The sequence below is a fragment of the Pipistrellus kuhlii genome, unplaced genomic scaffold (genome assembly GCF_014108245.1).
Source record: "Pipistrellus kuhlii isolate mPipKuh1 unplaced genomic scaffold, mPipKuh1.p scaffold_m20_p_5, whole genome shotgun sequence".
In the NCBI taxonomy this organism is placed as follows: domain Eukaryota; kingdom Metazoa; phylum Chordata; class Mammalia; order Chiroptera; family Vespertilionidae; genus Pipistrellus; species Pipistrellus kuhlii.
The window spans coordinates 72829466-72850774 of NW_023425551.1; the positions used below are offsets into that span (position 1 = coordinate 72829466).

At 57.9% G+C, this 21309-nt stretch overlaps 1 protein-coding gene across 1 annotated transcript; it reads right to left on the bottom strand.

The window, feature by feature from the left end:
* Positions 1-8685: 8685 nt before the first annotated feature.
* Positions 8686-19082, bottom strand: SLC29A1 (solute carrier family 29 member 1 (Augustine blood group)). The gene is made up of 14 exons (XM_036415494.2): positions 18973-19082; positions 16820-16917; positions 15648-15780; positions 13688-13769; positions 13365-13567; positions 13109-13248; positions 12668-12802; positions 12480-12577; positions 12274-12352; positions 11761-11855; positions 10897-11005; positions 10623-10708; positions 10062-10261; positions 8686-9382 (listed from the first exon to the last, which is right to left on the bottom strand). Exons 3-14 carry the CDS (start codon positions 15674-15676, stop codon positions 9271-9273), a joined length of 1368 nt encoding a protein of 455 aa, XP_036271387.1. The 5' UTR covers positions 15677-15780; positions 16820-16917; positions 18973-19082; the 3' UTR covers positions 8686-9270.
* Between the last annotated feature and the right edge of the window lie 2227 nt (positions 19083-21309).

The following is a 21309-nucleotide window of genomic DNA, read 5'->3' on the forward strand; positions in this document are numbered from 1 at the left end:
GGTCCCGGGTTAGGGTTAGGATTCCAGTCAAGGGCACATGCCGGTTGTGGGCTCGATCCCCAATAGAGGGCGTGCAGGAGGCAGCCGATCAATGATTCTCTCTCATCACTGATGTTTCTATCTCACTTCCTCTCTGAAATAAAAATGTATTTTAAAAAAATCTGCCCCTAGTTCACAAAGAGCCTTCACAGTATCTCAAAGTCCTGTGAAGAGGTCAAAGTAAGAACATTTTATGCACATTTTATGGACTGGGAAAGAAACGCTCCAGGGTGGGTCAGCTCGGAGCCTTTGCTCCACTAACTCCCTCACTCCCCGCTCCGGAAATGTAGTGGGAATGCTGTTTGCCCTCTCATGACCCCCGTCCAAAGCAGAGCAGGAATCAGTCCTGTGGGTCAGTGTCAGGACCAGGGACTGCTCAGGGATTTCCTAGTGGGAAAATCTTAAACCTTGCACCAGCACAGGAATGCTGCCTTCTCTCTGGAAGCCTCTGAGATGACTTCTCCCACTCACTGACACTCACTAAGCCCCCACTGTGAGCCTGGGGGTGCAGAGATGCATAAGGACAGAGAGTTCTCAGCCATGGGGGCTGCTGCAGGCTGAGGGTGAATCACAGCAGCGTGGGAGAAGATAGGAGACTCCCAGCTCAGCCTAAGGGAGGAGCAGGCGTAGGGCTATGGTTAGCCAGGCCACAGCATAGGTCTACTCCGGGGAGAGAGGAAAGCATGGCGAGGCACAGGACCCCCTGAGGCAGACAGGAGGAGCTGAAAGTGCCCCTGCAGGCAGGGGTCAGAACACAGAAGGCCACGGATGTCAGGCTAAGAGGTTCTGGCCCTAACTTGGAGTGAGAGAAGCCACTGAAGGTTATTAAAGATGGCTTAAAACCCCCAGATTCCTGAACGCTGTCCTCAGTAGCATTTGCAATGCTTGATGTTCCCAAGATACCCACTTTTCCTGGCCTCAAAGACCCAGCCCAGCCTTTCACTGTTGGAGGCCAGCCAGACGAAGTAAGACAAGCTGTCCCCTGCAGCTGATAGGCCTGATGCTTGTTTTTGTATGGCCTGTGGGTAAGAATACTTTCTGCATTTTTTAATGGTTGGGGAAAGAATTTTTTAAAAGACATTTTGGCATGTGAAAAGTATCAACTTTGAATTTGTGTCCATGAAGTTTTACTGAAACACAGCCGCACAGAACTCCCTTGTTTGCATGTTGTCTTTGACTGCTTTCATGCTGTGATGGCATGGTGGTGGTTGAGACAGAGACAATACGAGCTTACAAAGTCTAACATATTTACTCTTGCTGTGTCTGGTTTGGCTCAGTGGCTAGAGTGTCGGCCTGTGGACTGAAAGGTCCCAGGTTTGATTCCAGTCAAGGGCACATGCCCAGGTGACAGGTTCGATCCCCATTAGGAGGCAGCCAATCAATGATTCTCATCATAGATGTTTCTATTTTTCTCTCCTTCTCCCTTCCTCTCTGAATTAAATATAATAATAATAATAATTATTATAAATATAAATATTTACTCTTACCTTTTTCAGAAAAGGTTTGCAGACCCTTGATCTAGGTGAAGCTAGGTAAGGTATTGGAGGGAGCATAGAGATTCGGCCTGGGCAGAGGCCTCGTGCTGCCGTTCGGACTGGGAGCTGTAGTTGGGTAGCACCAATGCCTCTCAGGGGGTGGCCAGGGAGGCCACGGAGGGCACTTTGATAAGGGGCAATGCATGAACAAAGCATCCAGGGGCATTGGGACCTCAAGAATAATTAATATACTTGTGGGAAGTAGCTCTGGATCCTTAATTTCTGGAACAAGCAGCCTCCCATGCTCAGCTCCTGCCTGATGTTTCAGTTCTGGGCCTTCCCAGTTCCACGGGGCGTACATCTCTGAATTTCACCTGAACTGAGGTTCTCACAAGCCAATAAATAGACTGGACGTTCGGATACATTAGACAATTGAGCATGGTCGTCCTGGGCTCTGTTTCTTTGCTTTAGCTTCTACATTCTGCTGGGACATGAGAGAGAGACTTGTTGTTCCTCTTATTTATGCATTCTTTGGTGGGTTCTTAAATGTGCCCTGCTGGGGGCTGGAAACTGCAACCTTGGCCTGCAGATTGAAAGGTCCCAGGTTTGATTCCAGTCAAGGGCATGTACCTTGGTTGCTGGCACATCCCCGGTAGGGGGTGTGCAAGAGGCAGCTGATCAATGATTCTCTCTCATTGATGTTTCTAACTCTCTATCCCTCTCCCTTTGTGTAAAAAATCATCAATTATATATATATATATATATATATATATATATTTAATTTTTTAATATTATTCTTTAATTGTGCTGTAGACATACAACATGGGGTGCATAAATCTGGCTCTTTTGTGTTTGAGACTGCTTTTGTAAGCAGAATGTGGAAAATATTTATAAATGCTCCATCCATGCTTGAGAACAACATACTATATTATTTTATCGGGTAAAGGTCTAAATATATTAAATCTATTAAGTCAAGCCAGATAATTGTGCTGTTCAAAACAAACAACAACAACAACAACAACAACAACAAACACTTAGAAACTTCACCGGACATAGCTTGGAGAAAGGAGAGTCTGAAGTGGGGGAGATTGGACACGGTGGGGAGAGGAGCATGGTATACACCTTTTCTGGGATAGAAGGATAGAATGTGGGGCTGAGAGGAGGGATAGGGTGCCACTCTAAGTTGGAGGGGTCAGGAAGTCTGTTTTTGAGCACGTTGTGGGGCACCGAGGAGAGAAATCCAGGAGGCAAAAGCTGTGGCTAAAGTCATGGGCTCTCAAGGAAGTGTGGTGAGAATAAATTGTGACCTAAACCATTATGGAATTGTAAATGGAGTATTTCTGGTTTGCTCTATTAATACACATATGACTGTGTCTTGACTTTTCAAGGGTGTAATATCAGTGGCCTAATGAGTGTGACTCATTCCTGCCCTTGTCAGCCCAGCCGCAAAAATGTGTCCTCTTCCTGCCATCATGCCCACCAGGGTCCCTTTTTGTCTTGGGTGTTGTCCAGTGTTCCAGGCCCCCTTCAATGAAGAGTAAAACTTAACCCCAATCAGTTCAGCCCAGAGCAGATTCCGGGCAGGGGAAGGTGCAGGAGGCACCACCAGCAACCCTGACCTACTTACCTGCTCCACCTGCCACCTGTTCGGCTACACACAAGTCACCCTTCCGTGTGCAGGTCTGAGCTGACTGGATTTCTGGGTCATTCATGGCCTGGTGCCCGCCGGCCCACCTGCACCCGGATAAGGGTCTAGCGGTGCTACTGGGAGGGACTGAGGTTAGGAGTCGGGAAGGACTTTGCTGGTTTCCCCTGGGAAGGATGACATAGGGTTCAGGATTCTAGGACGCTTGGGATCCCTGGGGATGTGAAAAGAGATGACTCGGGAAGGTTTTGGAGGCGGGGGGAGGGCAGCAAGCCTACTTTGTGGGCTGCAGGATCACATAAGGCCTTGTCTCTCCATCGCCCCACTGCCTGGGAACTCTCCTGTGTGTGTGTGTGTGTGTGTGTGTGTGTGTGTGTGTGTGTGTGTAAGAGATTAAGAGACGAGTGGCAGAGATATTTATTTGGTGCTTTGCAGTTTACAAGACATTTTCCATCTTTAACTGATTCAGCCTCGATTTTCTGGAGTAAAATGGGCATAGCGATAGTTGGCATTTCAGAAGGTTATTGAGAGATTGTAGGAGATAAGGTATGATTAAAACAGTGAACAGAAGGGGGTTGGGGAGCAATGGGGCAATAAGGACACATAGATATACCTTAATCAATAAAGAAAAAAAAAAAAAAAGACAGCAGAGTGATAGGAGAAAGCAATAGTTATTATCTCAAAGGAATTTCTCCACTGGAGAGGAAGTGTGACTACCCCAGCTTTACAGATGAGTGTATGTGCCTGGCTCAAGGTCACCCAGACTTGGGGGACAGTGAATGGAGTAGGCCCGATGACCGTCTGGTCTGCTTGGCCAGAGGTCAGATGCGGGGGCCGCCTGGGGGGCACTGAGTTCCGGCGGGGGGGAGGGGGGGCGCAAAGACCGGTGACGTCACCCTCGCGGGGCGGGGCTGAGCGGGACCCCGGCTCTGGCCCTGCTGTCCCGCGCCAGGCCTGGACCCAAAAGGTGATTAGAACTGGGTAGGGGAATCGAGGCCTGGTTCTGGAAGCTTCCTGGAGCTGGAGGTGCGGGGATGGAGGACCAGCAGCGCGTGGGGAGGAGCGGGGAGCCGCTTAGGTGGGCGGCGGGGAGCGCCCCCCTGAGGCCAACCGAGCACTAGGGCTCTCGCTCTGAGTCCAGGCTCTCCCCACAGACCCCCTCCATTCCCTTAGCAAGGCCACAGGCACAACGCCTGTCTTAAATGTTTTTATATTGATTTTAGAGAGGAAGGGAAAGGGCTAGAAACATCGGTCCTGCTGTCTCCTGCGCGCCCCCTACTGGAGATCAAGCCCACAAACCGGGCATGTGCCCTGGCCTGGAATCCAACCAGTGAACTGTTGGTCCATGGGCCCACGCTCACCCGGAGCCACAGGGGCCTGTCACCCCCTTTTAAGAACAAGGAGCTGGGTCACAGAGGATAAGTGATTTGTCCAGGGTCCCACGGCTGGCACCTGGCAGCCCGGGGCACCCCACCGCGCCACAGAAAGGCCTGGGAGAAGGCGCTGCCACAGGCAGATGCTCCACATTCGTGGGGTCCTGCTGACTCATTGAGCACTCGCCCTGCAGTCTGGAGCCAGAATGCCAGCTGGCTCGTGGAGAGGGGGCACCAGGCCGGCCAAGGCCTCAGAGGGCTCAGTGCGCACCTCCTCTCAGAGGGGACCCAGTAGTAAGCCAGGTCACGTTGACAGAGAGCCCAGCTAGGACGCAGGCCGCTGGTGGGGGTGGGGGGCGTGAGCTCTGCCTGTCCGAGGTGCACGTCACCACACTCACTGCCAACATGCCTCAGGAACCAGACGGGCCTCCCTGCCAGCCGGGCCTCCCTTTCAGATCCGCTGTCTGGCTGACCGCCCTCAGACCTCCACTCTCCCAGGCTCGAGATGTTTGTTTCAGGCAGGGCCTGCTGGCCAGAGAGCAGGGCTCTCTTTAAAGTGACTGCATTTCTTGCCGAAACCGGTTTGGCTCAGTGGATAGAGGTTGGCCTTCGCACTGAAAGGTCCCAGGTTCGATTCCAGTCAAGGGCATGTACCTTGGTTGCAAGCACATCCCCAGTGGGGGGGGGTGTGTGTGTGTGTGCAGAAGGCAGCTGGTCGATGTCTCTAACTCTCTATCCCTCTACCCTCCTCTCTGTAAAAAATCAATAAAGTGACTGCATTTCTCTACTTATATCCATTTTGGATCACAATCATAGTTTAACATTCTAATAATTGGTTCCCAATAATTGTCCCCCCGCCTCGTTATACTGCCTTCACCATCCTCTTTCCATAGAACAGATACATTCATCAGTTGTACCCGAGGTTGACTGCTTATTTTAAAAATATACTTTATTGATTTTTTTACAGAGAGGAAGGGAAAGGGAGTTAGAAATGTCGATGAGAGAGAAACATCGACCAGCTGCCTCTTGCACACCCCCTACCGGGGATGTGCCCACAACCAACATACATTCCCTTGACCGGAATCGAACCTGGGACCTTTCAGTCCGCAGACCGACGCTCCACCACTGAGCCAAACCGGTTTCGGCCTGACTGCTCATTTTACTGGGAGCCCTGGCTTTTTGAAATTTTAAAGCCCCCCTTCCTCCCTCTCCATTTCACCATGTAAGATTAAACTAGAGGGATATTTCTGTGTTGGGATGGCAGTCGCCCAAGGGCGGACAGTAGCTGAATGCAGACTGATACCTCTGCCAGAAATGCCACCTGGAAGGGGAGGACCAGCACAAGCCGCGGAAGAATCAGGAATACCTGGCAGATTTTCATGCTCGGACCTCCCCCCCTCACATGAATCGACGTTCGGGGAGGAAAGTGATGAGGCCCAGTAAAGTCCACAGGCGGGACGGGAGCTGGGAGGAGGAGAGGGAAATCTGTAATACTTTCAACAAAGATAATAAAATTTTAAAAAATGTTTTTAATCCCACCCAGTGTTGCGTGCAGAGCGCCCACTTGTGGTAGGATCCATCACTGCAGTTGAGCAGGCAGGAGACCTGGGAGTTGCTTTTTCTAATTCCTGCTCCACTGTTTTTGGGGTGAAAACACTGAGGTCAGGAGAATGGAAATGAGTGACAAGGCAAAGTTCCTGTCATTTGCATTAGAAAACCTGCCCTCCTGGGAGGAGACTGAGATAGTATTTTTTGGGAAAAATATTCTGGTAATTTTCATCAACATCAACATAAGTACCTGCAGAGGAAAATGCCTCACGTAAAGATCTTTTCCTTTTTAAAAAAAATATATATTTTATTGATTTCTTAAATAGCGTAATAGAGGGATAGAGTTAGAAACATCGATGAGAGAATCATCGATCAGCTGCCTCCTGAACACCCCCCACTGGGGATGTGCCTGCAACCAAGGTACATGACCTTGACCAGAATCGAACCCGGGACCCTTCAGTCCGCAGGCCAACGCTTTATCCACTAAGCCAAACCGGTTTCGGCTAAAGGTCTTTTCCTCTTTCAAACCACAGCTGGGCTTGAGGAGCCTACTTAATGCCCGTCTCTACCCCGTGGGCACAGGCAGTGAAGTGAGCGCTACCCCCAGCTGGAGTCAGGTGGTGTGGAGACCGCGTGAGAGGAACAAGCAGATGCACGCAGCAAACATTTTTTTAATACCTCTGGGAGCCAGTCCTGCACTTTAATAGAGGACTCTAACCTGAAAAACATGATAGTCCGGTAGCGGGCTAAGATAAGAACACGATAAAAGACACATTGCACCCTGGCTGGTTTGGCTCGGTGGACAGAGCGTTGGCCTGCGGACTGAAGGGCCCAGATTCTGTTCCAGTCGGGGGCACATCCCCGGGTTGTGGGCTCAATCCCCAGTGTGGGGTGTGCAGGAGGCAGCCGAGCAATGCTTCTCTCTCATCATTGATGTTTCCATCTCTCCCTTTCTCTTTCTCCCTGAAATAGAAACAAAACAAATTTTTTAAAGATACGTTGCAAAATTACAACAGCCCTGAGGTGCAGAGGGGGAAGGAGTGACACAATCTGGCTGCTGCTGCTGGTGGTGGAAGATCTGGAAATGCTTGGCACGCTCCTGGGGGAGGGACCGGCACATAACGAAACTTGTTTTCAGATTGTCCTGTGGCCACGAGTGGGCTGGGTGTGAAGGGGACCTGGGCAGGAGTCCTGAAGGGCCAGGTGCGAGGCGGGGGAGGGGACTCAGGGAACGGCTGCTGGCGCTGAGGAAGGCGCCCAGTGGGACTCTCAGGTTTGGGTACGCCCGAGAGAGGGAGGGTGAGAAGAGCGCAGGTTTGTCATCGTCCCAAAGGGCATTGCAAAGACTGGGGAGTCCTCGGGGAACTCCCCACTTTTGAACCTGATAGGAAAGAAACACCTGCTTTCCTCCAGCCTCAGACACGCCCCCAGATTTCACATGGAGCCCATGAACTCCAGTGCCCCCTACAATAATACACGCAATTGTTCTTTAATGAGGCCTGAAGCCTTCAATTCGATTAGAAACGAAGGCCTGGCAGAGGTGCCAGCTCTGTCGCACCTGCTGGTCAGGCGTGAGTGAGCAGGCTGGGCTGTGCAGGAAAGCCTCCTGCCCGTCTGTGACGTCTGGGACCCGTGCTGAGGACCAGGCCAGTGCGGTGGGGAAGGAGGGTCCAGAGTGGCCAGTGCTCTGGCCTCCCTTTGTCAGGGAGAGTCATTTTTGAGAAGGGGGCCCAGTGGTGTGGCCCCCTCCGCTGGGACGTTCTCCTGGTCCCACCCCATCCCACCCCTCCTTAGGCCAGAGTTTGGGAGGAGGAGGGCCGGGCCCCGCTTCAGTGAAAGGACACATAGGCCCCTTGTTCCCCAGGAAGTCAGGGCAGAGTGCCAGGCAGGGGAGAAGCCTCAGGCGCAGCCTGTCCTTGCTGGGAGGTGTGGGAGCACAACCAGGAGCCTGGTGGGGGAAGTTGGGGAGGAGGAGGGAGTCGGGGAGGAGGGGGAGGGGGGAGGGGCAGCTGGCCAGTTTAGCAGAGCTCATTCCCAGGACTGAGCAGTGAGGACAGAGTGGAGGGGGTGATAGTGATGATAACAAAAAAGGTGGGTGATGCCGAAACCGGTTTGGCTCAGTGAATAGAGCGTCGGTCTGTGGACTGAAGGGTCCCAGGTTGGACTCCGGTCAAGGGCATGTACCTTGGTTGCGGGCACATCCCCCAGTAGGGGGCGTGCAAGAGGCAGCTGATTGATGATTCTCTCATCGATGTTTCTAACTTTCTATCCCTCTCTCTTTCTCTCTGTAAAAAAATCAATAAAAATATATTTTTAAAAAAGCTGGGTGCTGTCTCCATCCCCAGTCTTATGGAAGAAGGAAAAAAGCAGCACAGAAAAATGGCCTTTCTTGGCCTCAGCCAACAGTGTGGGTGTCCTGGCTCCAGGCCTGTCCCTCCTCTGTGGCCCCAGCAGGGGACACTGCCGCCCCTCTGAGGTTAGGAGGACTAACCCTTCCCCCACCCCCAACCCTGGGCCAGGCCTGGTGTTGGCCAAGACCCAGCTGGCGCAGGCTCATCCCCACAGACACAGGCTGCCATCCCTCTACCCTCTCCAGGCACAGAGCCACGGGGGAAAAAACACACAATGGTTTATTTAATCAGAGAGCCTGTGACGGCACCTGGTTTCTGTTGAGTATAAAAAAGGCAGTAAAATAGCATCTGTACAGGATACATGATAGTTAGACACAAGGCAGGCAGGGGAGGGGGGCCAGGGAAGGGACAGGGAGGCTGGGGGAGGAGGTGCAGGGAGAAGGGAGGGGTACAATATCAGACTGGACCTAAGAACAGACAGCCCTGGCCCCTAGCCAGCCCTGGTACAGACAGACAAACATACAGACACATAGACACACACACACACACTCTCTGAGCCTAGGAGACTCTTCTCTCTGCTCAAGTGGGAATCAGCCGGATTGGGGGGGGGACTGTGTCCCCTCCCTCGACGCTGACCCGCAATGCCCACAACGTCCCTCTGTCCAACTGTCCGCCCAGAGGCTCCTTCCTCAGGCCTGGACGCCGGGCCCAGCACAGGCCGTGAGAAAGCAGAATTCAGCTAGGAGAGAAGACCTCCAGCTCGCCCCCGTCCGTCCCTGAAGGACCGGGAAGGAAGGGGCAGGAGCAGGCGGCCAGCGCAGTCCTCTGTGCATCCGGGGTCACACAATGGCCCGGAACAGGAAGGCGAACACAGCCCCGAGCGCCAGGCCCAGAGACAGGAAGAAGGCCATGATGGCCCCCGCGGTCTCCGCCTCCGCCGGCTCCACTTTCCTAGAGGAGGGAGGCGAGGCTGCCTTAGGATGGCCCGACTCCGGCCCTCCAAGCACCAGCGTGGGGAGACTTTTGCCTGAGCACCCAGTTCTGCTGACCAACCCATTCCACCTCCTCAACCCCAATCTGGCTTTTCCCTCTCGGGGGAACATGTCCGGGGGGCTGCCTGCCTCCTTACCCGAGAGTCCCCTCCCACAACCCACCTTCGTGAGCCTGGGCACCCCAACCCTGCACTCCCGACCACGACCGGGTGCCCCTCCCTGCCCGGCTCCTCGGCCTGGAGTCCTTCAGCACCGGGTAAGGGAGGCTTGCCAAAACCGGTTTGGCTCAATGGATAGAGCATCGGTCTGCGGACTGAAAGGTCCCGGGTTCGATTCCGGTCAAGGGCATGTACCTTGGTTGCGGGCACATCCCCAGTAGGAGGTGTGCAAGAGGCAGCTGATCGATGACTCTCTCTCATCGATGTTTCTAACTCTCTATCCCTCTCTCTTCCTCTCTGTAAAAAATCAATAAAATATATATTTTTTTAAAAAAAGAAAAAGATAAGGGAGGCTCCTTGGTCCTTTCCTAAGGTGACCAGACGTCCCGCCCAAAGCTAGACATCTGGTCACCTTCCCCTCCCCTCCCCCCCCGTGTGGAGTGTGCCCCATCGGAGCGTGAGGCCCCGCCCGGCACTCACTTGGGCCCGAAGCACATGCAGAGGCTGGCGAGGTAGCCGTTGGAGAAGGCGAAGGCGGCCATGAAGAAGATGAACCACGCGTCGTGCTTGAAGACTACGATCGGGTACTGGCGGGGGTGGACGTTGCACAGCAGCAGCAGCGGCACGAACACCAGCCGGGCCAGCACCAGGCTGGGCAGCCAGCGGCTGTCCTTCCCAGGCTGCAGGGGGACCAGGCGGGGCCTCAGCCGGGCAGCCACCAGGCCTCCCTCCCCCCCCGGGGATCTGCACTGAAACCTCAACGCCGGTTACCCTCATGGGGACCGATGGGGAGGGGGGCAGGGTGGAACCTTCTGGAATTCTGGGGATGGTATCCATCTTGACCTGGGAGGTGATTATACAGGGGGATGTGTGTGTAGACCTTAAGCAGTAAGCTGAAGACTTGTACACCTCGCTATACAGAATGTCTGGGTTTTATAAAAGCCTGCTTCCCGCGTCACCATACTCTCTTGGTGGGCTTCACAGGGCTCAGGGTGGACTCTCGCCCCTCACTGGGGCTCGGTGCCCTCTGCGCCCACTTACCCACATGGTTATGGTTGTGAGGCTCCGGCCCAGCCAGTCGAAGACATTGAAAGTCAGGAAGCAGGACACAGGGATGAAGTAGTGTCCTTGGGAAGGAGGAACCCATCAGGGGAGGGCAGACTCAGCAACCTTGACCCTCCTGGGTCCGAGTGTCCCCAGGGCAGGGTGAATAGACCGAGAGAGACCAGCCGGGGAGATGGCAGCCCGGGTCTCTCTTCCCCACGCCGTCCTGCGAGAGCCCTCCACCCCACCCTGGGAGCCATGGTGTCCTCACCCCAGGCGCTATCGCCTGCAATGCTGGACTTGACATCAGAGGTAACAGCGGGAAACAGCCCGATGGTGACCGTGAAGATGAAGCAGACGGAGAGAGCTGGGACCAAAATCTGGAGGAAAGGGCCCAGGTCCAGTCTTCATGAGAGTTGTGCATTACAGAAACACACGCACACACACACACACCAGCCATGCATTACAGAAACACACACACACACCAGCCATGCATTACAGAAATACACACACACATACACACACACACACGCATACTTTCTCTCTCTCTCACACACACACACATACACACACACACACATGCACACACCCCAAACACACACCAGCCATGCATTACAGTAGGGGAGTCGAACTCAATCAGAGAAGGGGCCAAAATCTAAAATCCAGCCTAAATCGCGGGCCGAATGGTTTACTGAACAGTCATAAACTGTCATTGTGATGGAAACGCAGCGGAGTGCAGTGATGACAGCGCGGTGCGGGCCACATTGCAAGGCCTGGCGGGACGGATTTGGCCCGCGGGCCTTGTGTTTGACACATGTGCATTACAGTAACACACACACACACACACACACACACACACACACACACCAGCCATGCATTACAGAAACACACACAACAGCCATGCATTACACACACACACCAGCCATGCATTACAGAAACACACACACACACACACACACACACACACACACACACCAGCCATGCATTACAGAAACACACACACACATGCACACACGCGCGCGCGCACACACACACACACGCACACACATAAATCTAGGAGAGTGGCTGGAGAGGGATGGGATGGACTGTGTGGGGATGGGTGGGGAGTGAAAGGGGGAGGGGAGAGGGCACGCACATTTCTGAGGATGGCCCGGACTGAGCTTTTGTTGTTGGGCTGAGATTTGGGGGCTGAAACTCCAAATTCCTCTTTGCCTGCTCTTGACGCCTCTCCTGGGGGTAACAGGTGGTGGAAGGATTTCCAAATTATAGGAAAGACAAAGCAACAGGAAATGACAAACATTCCCCAAAAGGGCTGGGGTTAGGTGGGGGTGGACACTTCCTTTCACAGTGCACAGGGCACCCTAACAGCCAGCACGGACCTGGAGATCCTCACAGTGCCAGTCCGTGTCCTGACCGCTCCCAGGAGCCTCAGCTCATGCTACACCTGTCCCAGAATCTGAAATTGCTTCCCATTCAGGCCCTCCCCCTATTTCAGTTTTCACAGCTCTTATTCCCCAGTGTCCTCTCCCCTCCCCCTGGTCCCTCTGCCTCATCTCTGCCCCTAAATACAGCGCACCCATCCCTGCCCTCTGCTCAGCTGCCCCCTGCCAGGACCTCCTCCATCCCCGCTTCCTCGGCCTATTCAGACCTTTACTAATGAGGTCCAGCTTGGTCTCCTGCTCCCCAGGCCCTTCGAGCTTGAGCTGCTGGTAGTAGCGGTAGAATTCCTATCACGTGAGGAAGACAAAGGTGGACTCAGAACCGGGATCTCCAGAATCTCTGCCTCCCCCAGGCGTCAGCCTCAGAACACCCGTGGCCCAGAGCCCAAACCCCCCACTTTCCCCTTTTGCTCACCAGCCGGGGCAGTCCCAGGTAACAAATGATGGTCAAAATGATGACCCCGCAGGCTGTGATGAAATAGCCGAAGGCACTTTCTGACAGCTCTGAGCCACCTGGGGTGGAGGGCGCCAACAGTGAGACAGGTCCACAGCCCTCCCCACGCAAAAACCAGACGGGCAGGTCCGACAGACGGCAAGACTTACTGGCGATGGCGCAGATCATGGCCATGGAGGCGAAGATGCCTGCCAGGCCCTGGCCACTCATGATGGGGGCCGTGTAGTGGGCGGGCAGGAGGCCGGCCAGACCAAACAGGCTGCCCTGCAGGATGGCACCGAATGCTGGGGGAACAGGGTGGGCATCAGCAGGGGTGCGGGCGGAGTGGGACTCACTTCCGCCGGGGGCTGTTGGGGCCCATGGGAAAACAGGTTCCTGTAGCTCCTGCTCTACTGCCAGGGGTCCTGCTGCCCAGTGGCCCTTCTCTCCGCCCCTCACCCCTCCCTGCCACTCAGGAATCTGAGCCCTCCCTGCCCACGGCATCCATGCCTCTGGGGGCTGGAATGAGCTCTTCTCTGACGGTGGGTCCGAAGGAAGGGTGGGAGATGTGGAGAGATGTCTGCCCCTGGCGCCCTCCCAGCCCCGCTTACAATTAATGAGCATGATCTTGACCATGGTGATGATGAAGAAGGGCAGGGCGTCCAGGTGCACCCTCACCAGGATGGCCGTGACCAGGAACACCAGCAGGATGGCCACCAGGCTGCCCAGGATCCGCACGGACTGGGGGATCCTGCGGGAGGGGCCGGGGTGGCAGAGAGGCAGGTGGTGAAGGCAGGGGCTCGGCCCCCGGTGCTTGGGGGAGGGGGGGTGGGCCAGCCGGGGGTCAGGCTGGGCCTGGGCGCTCACCGCTGATGCAGGAAGGAGTTGAGGCAGGTGAAGATCAGCAGGGGGAGCATGGCACACAAGGTCATGACGTTGTTGAAGATGGAACTCAGGTAACTCCGATCTGAAGGGGGTACTGCAGGCGTGGCTGGCACCTGGCTGTCCCTGCTCAGGTCGGCAGCGGCCAAGGACGTGTTCTGGGCCTGGCCCAGGCGGTTTGTGAAATACTGCAAGGGGGGGGGGGCAGGGCGGAGGGTGAGAGCCGCTCGCCCAGTGCCCACGGGCACAGGCCCAGGCCCTCCCTGCCCAGCGGACATGCCCCCTGGAGCCCAGCCCCCCAGGCTCACCAGAGTGGCTGTCATGAAGAAATTCCAGGGGAGCAGGGTCCCCAGGCCCAGCATGAAAAAGACAAGCCAGACGGCTTTGTACCTGGGGAGGGGAGAAGAAAGAGGAGCCGAGTGACCCGCCATCCCACCCCCTTCCCAGGTCAGACTCGGAAGCCCGTCCCTCCTGCCTTCAGGCTCTCCGGCCATCCCGGGGCACAGGGCATCTGTGTTTGTGTCCAAGTGCATGTGTCCTCCTCCGTGTTTGTGGAGGGGGAGGTGTCCTGGGAGAGGGAACAGGCCCAGCTGTGTGCAGAGGAAGAGGAGGAGGAGGAGGAGGGACACAGGCTGAGGGACATGGCCACAGGACGGCGGTTCGCAGTCCCCGAAGACTCAGGGGACCCTGCAGGCTTGGGAACCAGTGAGATCCACACATCTGGAGGTGGTTTTGGAAATGCTGCTCTATAGGAGGGGGGTGGGGGGGGGCAGGGAGGGGCGGTGGGGGAATGAGAAGCAAACAGCAGTGTCTCCCGCCCCCGCCCGCAGGGCTGGCTGTTGTCGATGATGCAGCCTGGCTGGGGACCATGCGGCTCCCCAAAGAGAATTCTGAGGTCGAGAAACTCCCAGACCATTCTGGATCTAGCGGGACAGGCAAGGTGCCCGGGGGCAGCTGGGAAACGAGGAAGCTGTTTTTTCCAGGCCCAGACAGAACCGGCTTTGTAGGTCACACCGCCCAGGCTGGGCCGGGACGGATCCGGCCACTGACCGTCGTCTGGGCCCCGGAGTGTAAATAAGTGCCGCCCCTGCTTCTGCCAGGTCAACTCCACGTCCCACACCTCAGGGCCTGTCTGGGACAGGCCAGCTTCTCCCAGGCAGCCCTGGGTGCTCCCGCTATGGTCTTCGGATGTGTCTGCCATGCCCTCCCGACAGCCAACAGCTGCTTTCTTCACAGACGGCAGGGCAGTGAGGGCAGGTCTGGCCAGAGCGCAGTGCCTGGCCTCACCCAGGGAGGGCCTGGGTGAGCGCCCCCATGGGGCAGGTCTGAGTCATTACAACTGCAGTCCCCAGCTCCCTCTTATTCCCTTGAAACAGAGAGCTAAGGGCTTGGTTCGGAGACCCAAAATGAAGAGAGAGACTCCCAGTCAAGGTCACACTGGAAAGGGTCTGGGGAGGGGCGGGATGAGTGCTGGAGATGGGGGCGGTGAGGCTGGGAAGGGGCAGGCAAGCAGCCTGGGAGTAGGGAGAGCAGCAACCTGGGGCCTGTACTTTCTGTCCCCTCAAACCCTCGCCCATCCAAACAGACCACAGGTGGGAAAGGGCCCCAGGGGGATTAGTGCCCCAGGACCCACAGCCAGAAATAGTCCGGCTCTGTGGCTTTGGGCACGGGAGGGAGACGGAACGGGAGGGAGAGGTGGAGGGGTGAAGAGCTTTGGACCTGAGACTTGACTTCATCAACCTGCTTGGGTCCCAGACTCCCTGGAGAAGGTGGACCAAGCCACAGCCTCTTCCCCCAAAACACATCCGCTCGGCCAGGCGTGCGAGTCTGACCGGACCCGCAGGCCCCAGAGGTGCAAAAGGGAGAGGAAGGTCAGAGCAAGGACCGGGAGCGCCAAGGTCACGTGGGACAGAAGCAGCCCCGAGGGAGGGGCAGTTCTGCCAGATGTGCTCTGGAGTGAGGGGCACTGCCAAATGCCTCCCCGTGGCGGTAGCGAGGCCGGAAGCCGGGCGGCTGGAGAGCACCAGCGGAAAAACTGACAAGCAGGGAGGAGCTGTCACTCACCCACCCTGACCCTCCCCACAGACACCCCTGTCAGCACCCCAGGGCAGGCATGGCCCCCACCCCTGAGACAGACCTGACTCATAGCCCTCTGGCGGGGAGGCCAGTCAGCAGCAGCGACAACTCCGAATTCCAAAGGACACGCCGCCCAGCCCCCTAGAGACCCATTTCCACACCCCTGGGCCCCCAGCCCAGGTCTCCCCGTACCTGTCCTGAGGCTGGTGACTGGTTGTCATGGTGACTGCAGTCTTGGTTTTGCCTGGCTGAGTGCTCTCTCCCTCTGAGGCAGTGCGAGAGGCCTTGTCTCCGTGTCCTGTTTCCCCTCAGGCCTCTGCAGATTCTTGGGGTGTCGGCGGGGGCAGGGCAGACAGAGCTTGAAAACCGGGATCCCAGCAGGACCCCTCCTGGCCCTGCCTCTCAGGACTGCTCAGCCTGACCCCTCTGGCTGGTCCCGTCAGGCCCCCCTGCCTGCTCTGGCTCTACCTGGCAGCAGGCCTGGCCTGGCCACTGTCACTGCTATTTTTACCCAGCAGCAAAGCCGTCTGTAAGCTGGCAGACCGGAGGGTGGAGAGCAGGAGGGAAGGTGGAGGACGTCTGATTGAGAGGGAGGGAAGAGACAGGCAAAGGCAGGGAAGAGGATGAGAAGGGTCAGGGACAGTGACGACAGGGGAAGGAGGGACAGGGGGAGGGAAACAGAAGGGAGACAGAGTGGAGAGGGGGAGGGGTCACCAAGCTGACATCTGCAAGAGCAGCAGCCGCAGGGACCATGGCTGGGGCCGAGCCAGCGGCCTGCCCTCCTGCCCTCCCACCCTCCCTGGACTCGTGGCGAGGGTGGCTCTGGAGAACCTGTGACCTGCTGGAGGCGCCCCAGGCCCCAGCTTCTCTGCTGGTGGCACCTGGACCTTCCTTTCCAGCCACCGCCCTGGGGCTTCCTAGTCCCGGGTCATTTTTCCAGGAAAACACTTTCTGATGAGTGTGGGACACAGCCTTTTCCACAACCTCGCTTGACCCTTCCCCCGACCCCCCAGTCCTGGCCCGAGCCACCCCATCCCCCGCTGGTTCCTCTCTCACTCCCATGCCCCTCTGCACTCTTCCCCTTTCTCAAACAAGCTTGCAGGGAAGATTGGGGGGTGGAGGCACAGGCCTGACTGACTGCATAGTCCCCAGGCTCCTACCCGCCCCCTCCAGTGTCCCTCTCCTGTTCCCCCCACCCTGTTATTTCCTTAGCTGGGACCTCTTGGGCACCAGCAGATAAAATGTGCTGCTGCACCCTTCCACCTCCCCCCCCGCCCCACTCCTCCCCAAGTGAGGGCTTGTTTTGGAGCCAGGAGGACTGGCTTCCCTCATCGCCTGCGCTGCCCGCCCGGGCCTGCACTCACCAGATGCCCGGGCTGGCCAGCAGAAGGGACAGAGGCTGGGCAGTCCCTGGGAGGTGGTCCTAGCTCCCGCGCAGGCAGGCCTTGTCCATGGGCTCCTCCTGGGGAAGGGTCCAGAATGAAGACAGGGCAGAGAAGCCCCCTTGCCTTGCCGTGGGAGGAAGCTGTCCCGTTCTGAGAAGCCTCACACACACCCTCGGCCAGGGAGATAAAAAGCCACCCTGCAGCTGGGGAGATAACAGAGCCAGCAGCCTCAGCAGGGGGCGGAGGGAGCGGGTCCACTCACAGGTACAGCCAGTGCTCTCCGTCCCAGCCCGAGACAGACCCCTTCAGGGACCCCATACCCTCCATGGGCTCTCCTACCCACCCCAGGCAGTCACCCGCACCCGGGTGCAGCTGGGACATAGGACAGGGAGGGGCGGGGCAGACCCGCACCTCTCCATCCGGAGGCAGAGGGCTTTTTCCGTTCACCCTTCCCACAGACATTTCCCAAGGCCCTCTGCGGGGTGGCCAGGCGCTAGGGTAGAGGGGTGAACAGCTTTGTACATTTTCTGGAGGGAGGAGGGCAAGAGGGGGGCGGAGGGAATGGGCAGAGCAGCTCAGGACTCGGGTTTTCTGTTCAGGACCAGGGAGGGGGAATCCCAGCCTTGCACCTCAGCACGCGCAGTGCTGCTCTGCACACCCGCGGGCAAGATTCCTGGCAGCGCAGCTTCAAGCCAGGCCCGAGCCCCGTTTCCTCAGCGAAATCGGCCTGAGGCTCCGGGGAGTATGAATTTCTGAGTCCCCCCTCAATCCCTGCTTTCTGTTCTCAGGAACCCCTACACACGCACACACACACACACACACACACACACCTGTACAATGCAACTCCGGGGGCAGCCCCGCCCCCTGCCCACATCCTGACACTCCGCAGGCCGGCCCAGGTGCTTTATTCTTGCCTGCCCTTGCCAGGCAGCGAACGGGGATGTGATACCAGCTCAGAGCATCGGGTGTGCCTCCAGCCATGCCTTGGCCTGCCCCCCACCTGGGGCCCTGACAGCGGCCACCAAACTCAGGCTCCCCGCTCCTCTCCTGCACCCCAGCTTCCAGACGCACCTCTGGGGCGGTCCAATGCTCCAGTCGCCAGGACCCTCTATGGGGCCAGCCTGCGGAGAGCGCCCCTTTCCCCCTTACAACCCCCAAGCTAGTTCTCCGCGGTCTCCTTTGAACAGAGCGGGGCCGCTAATGTTCAGAGGGGCTGGGCCTCCTGCCTACAGCCACAGAGCAAGTGAAGGGGCGGGCTGGAACTCAGGCTCAGGGAGCAGCTTATTCTAGGCTCCGTGTGTGCGTGCGTGCGTGTGTGTGTGTGTGTGTGTGTGTGTGTGTGTGTGTGAAGCCTGCTTCCCAGCTAGCCCTGGGAGGTGGGGATGCTCTCCAAACAAGGGGGGAAATAAGGTGGCGGCCAAGGTCACCTCCAGCCTGACAGGAGTGACAGGAGTGTCCAGTGTAAGGCACCCCTCTCCCCTGAGGCCCACATCCTGGCCTAGAGGGCAGGAGGGAAGAGGGAGGGTATAAAGGCCACCAGGGAAATGGGCAGGGGGGCCGCCCCAAAGGGGTGAGAGGCAGGATGGGACCAGCTCTCCCTGGGAAGAAAGCCTAGGGGGAGTGTGTGTCCTGGGATGAAGAAGGTCCTCTCTCTGGGAGTAAACGGGGCCGCATCCCGCAGGGGAGGCTGGGGACACGAGTCCATGAAGGCGGTGGTTCAGGAGACAGCGCCTCTGTTCCGCGCCTTCGGCCCCATCCCATCTCCTCCCCCGGCGCCCCCTCTCCCCTCCAGGTTAACGGAGATGGCGCCGGCCCCATCTCCTCCCCCGGTACCCCCTTTCCCTACCAGCCCTCCCGCCCGTTGCGGAGGTCAGCGCCGCGGCCGCCAGCTTCAGGCCCCGGAGCCAGTCACCCGCCCTGCCCGGGCCCCCCTCCCACGCCACCCTCAGCCACGCTGCGCCCTTCTCCTCCCCCCCACCCCGCACCCCTCTTCTCGCCACGTGCTGAGCGACTCGGCACGCGTGCGCCTGGGGCCCCGCAGGACATCCCCGCCTCGTGGCAGGCGGACCGCGGTGCCTCCCGTTCCCCGCTCCACGGCCCCGGCCCCGCTCCAGCCCCGGCCCCGGGCGCACCTGCAGTCCGGACTCTTCCCGCGCAGAGGTCCGCGCGCTCTGCCCCGCTTCCCGCGCCCGCCCGGCGCAGCGCATTCAAACCCGCCTTCCGCCCGGCCCGCCCCGGCGCGCCCCCGCCCCGCCCGCCCCCCGCCCCGCCGCCGCTCCCGCCCCGCTCTCCCCGCCTCCTCCCGCCTCCGCGCGGCCCCGCCCCGGGCTGGCCCCGCCGAGCCCGCGGAGGCTCCCGATGCCCGCGGGACAGCGGACCCGAGACCTTCGCCCCCAGGGCGGCTGACCCGCGCCTCGCCTTCGTCCTGGGGCCAGGCCCTCTGTGGGCCGGGCTGCACCAAAGCCTGCCCAGCAGGGAGGCCCAGGACTGCGGCGTTGGAGGGCGCAGGCCCACAGGGGTCCCCCTATCTCCTCGGTGCCGGTGCCGGGGCTACACAAATCCTACACCCCCTCCTCCCAGGGCCCTCCCACCGACACACCTGCTAGACAGGCCTGGCGCCTCCAGCTCCAATCCACACTCTCAGAGTCCCCTTATCACCCCCACCCCGCTCCACTTTCGTCCACGCTGCACCCCTTTCCTCTCCAGCGACCCCTCCTTTTCAGCGCCTTTACTTCCTTTCACACCTGTCCGTCCTGATCTTTGCTCTCCCGCCCTCGACCCCCCCCCCCCCCCCAGGCCTGGGATCCCTCCGACAACACGGGTGTAATCAGGGACCTGCGTGGTGGTGGGTTTTCCCTCTGACACACACAGCCCACAGGTCCGCACAAACACGCCACCCACAGCTCTGCCTCGGAGAGGGGCGTGTGGCTCTGTGTGTGGGTGATGGGTGGAGGCACAGCCCCGTGCCCCCCTCATGATTCACCCTTTCTAAATTCAGATCTTTGGAAAGACGGAGGCACACAGTTGGGGATGGGAAGAGAAAAAAAGCCGGGAGCAAACAGCCTTACATCCTGAGTGAATCCTATTTCCTGGCAGAGGCAGGGACGGAAGCTTGCTGAGCCCCACATCCTCCGCCATGGCAGGATGAGCAGGTGGACATGCTGAGGAGTGGTCAGTCCTAGTACCTCCAAGGGAAGGGGAGGGAATCCCCTCCATTTTTGCAGGTTAGTAAATTTGGGGGAAGGGGGACTCACTGTCCCCCACAGCAGCGCTCAGTGCTGGAGGACAATCCAAAGGCAGAGAGGTGCTGAAGAGAAAATCCAACCCAGTCCCCAACCCCACCCCCTCCGCCCAAGGGGCCTGTCCTCTGGAGAAGCCGCGGACACTAACAATGAGCAGTGCCAATGTCTTAAGGATAGGAGAGGCACACCCTCTCCCTAGATCAGACTGGGCCCCAGGGGAGGAGTAGCTTTGCCACTCAAGGATCAATGGAGCCAAAACTGGTTTGGCTCAGTGGATAGAGCGTCAGCCTGTGGACTAAAAGGTCCCAGGTTCGATTCTGGTCAAGGGCACGTACATTGTTTGCCGGCCCATCCCCTGTGGGGGGTGTGCAGGAGGCAGCTGGTCGATGTTTCTCTCTCATCGATGTTTCTAGCTCTCTATCTCTCTCCCTTCCTCTCTAAAAAAATCAATAAAAAATATTTTTAAAAAAAGGATCAGTGGACACTCCCCAAGCTATCCCAGAAGGGTGTTTCCAGCCTTCGAGCTGTTTGTCCCACAGAAACATGACACATCATCATCCCCCAGTCTTACCCAAACAGAGGGCAGGAAGCGGGGTATTGGTGGTATTTTTGTAGGCACTTTGCTATGGCTTAATGGGGATCACCCGCCCCCCTCCCATCCTACCCTGTGTTTGTCCAGTCTCTCTCTCTTCCTCTCTGGGCCCTCCTCTGCCCTCTTTCTTGGCCCCTGTCTCTTTCTTCACCTCTGTTGACGGGCTTTGGACCTGTGGGGGTGGCAGGCCTTCGTGGTCAGAGAGATCTGCCAGACATGGCTAGGCTGGCGGCCAATGGCTGCAGTTGTGTGCAAAGGGGGCTGGAGTTGGAAAAAACTGGAGGGAAGTGGTGAGGGTTCTAGGCCAGATTGGGGGAGGGCTGGTTCCTCTCTCCACCCCTGCCCAAGCCTGGCCTATTCCCTAGATGGCAACAGCCAGGGCTGTTATTGCTGGACAGAAGCCCGTCTGGCACTTGCCCCGCCTGGGCCCCCTGCCAGCCCCGGTTGCCCTCCAGAGCCACTTCTCTGGGCAGAGATGACCCTGGGTGCCAAGGCCCCCTGCTGGACAGCCCAGAGCCCGACTCTCCCAGCCTGTGCCTGGAGAATTTCAGGTCTCAGCCCCGCTGCCTGGTCCCTGACAATAGGAGTGGGGTGGAACCCCATTTGAAACTGTGGCTCGTCCCTGACTCCATCCA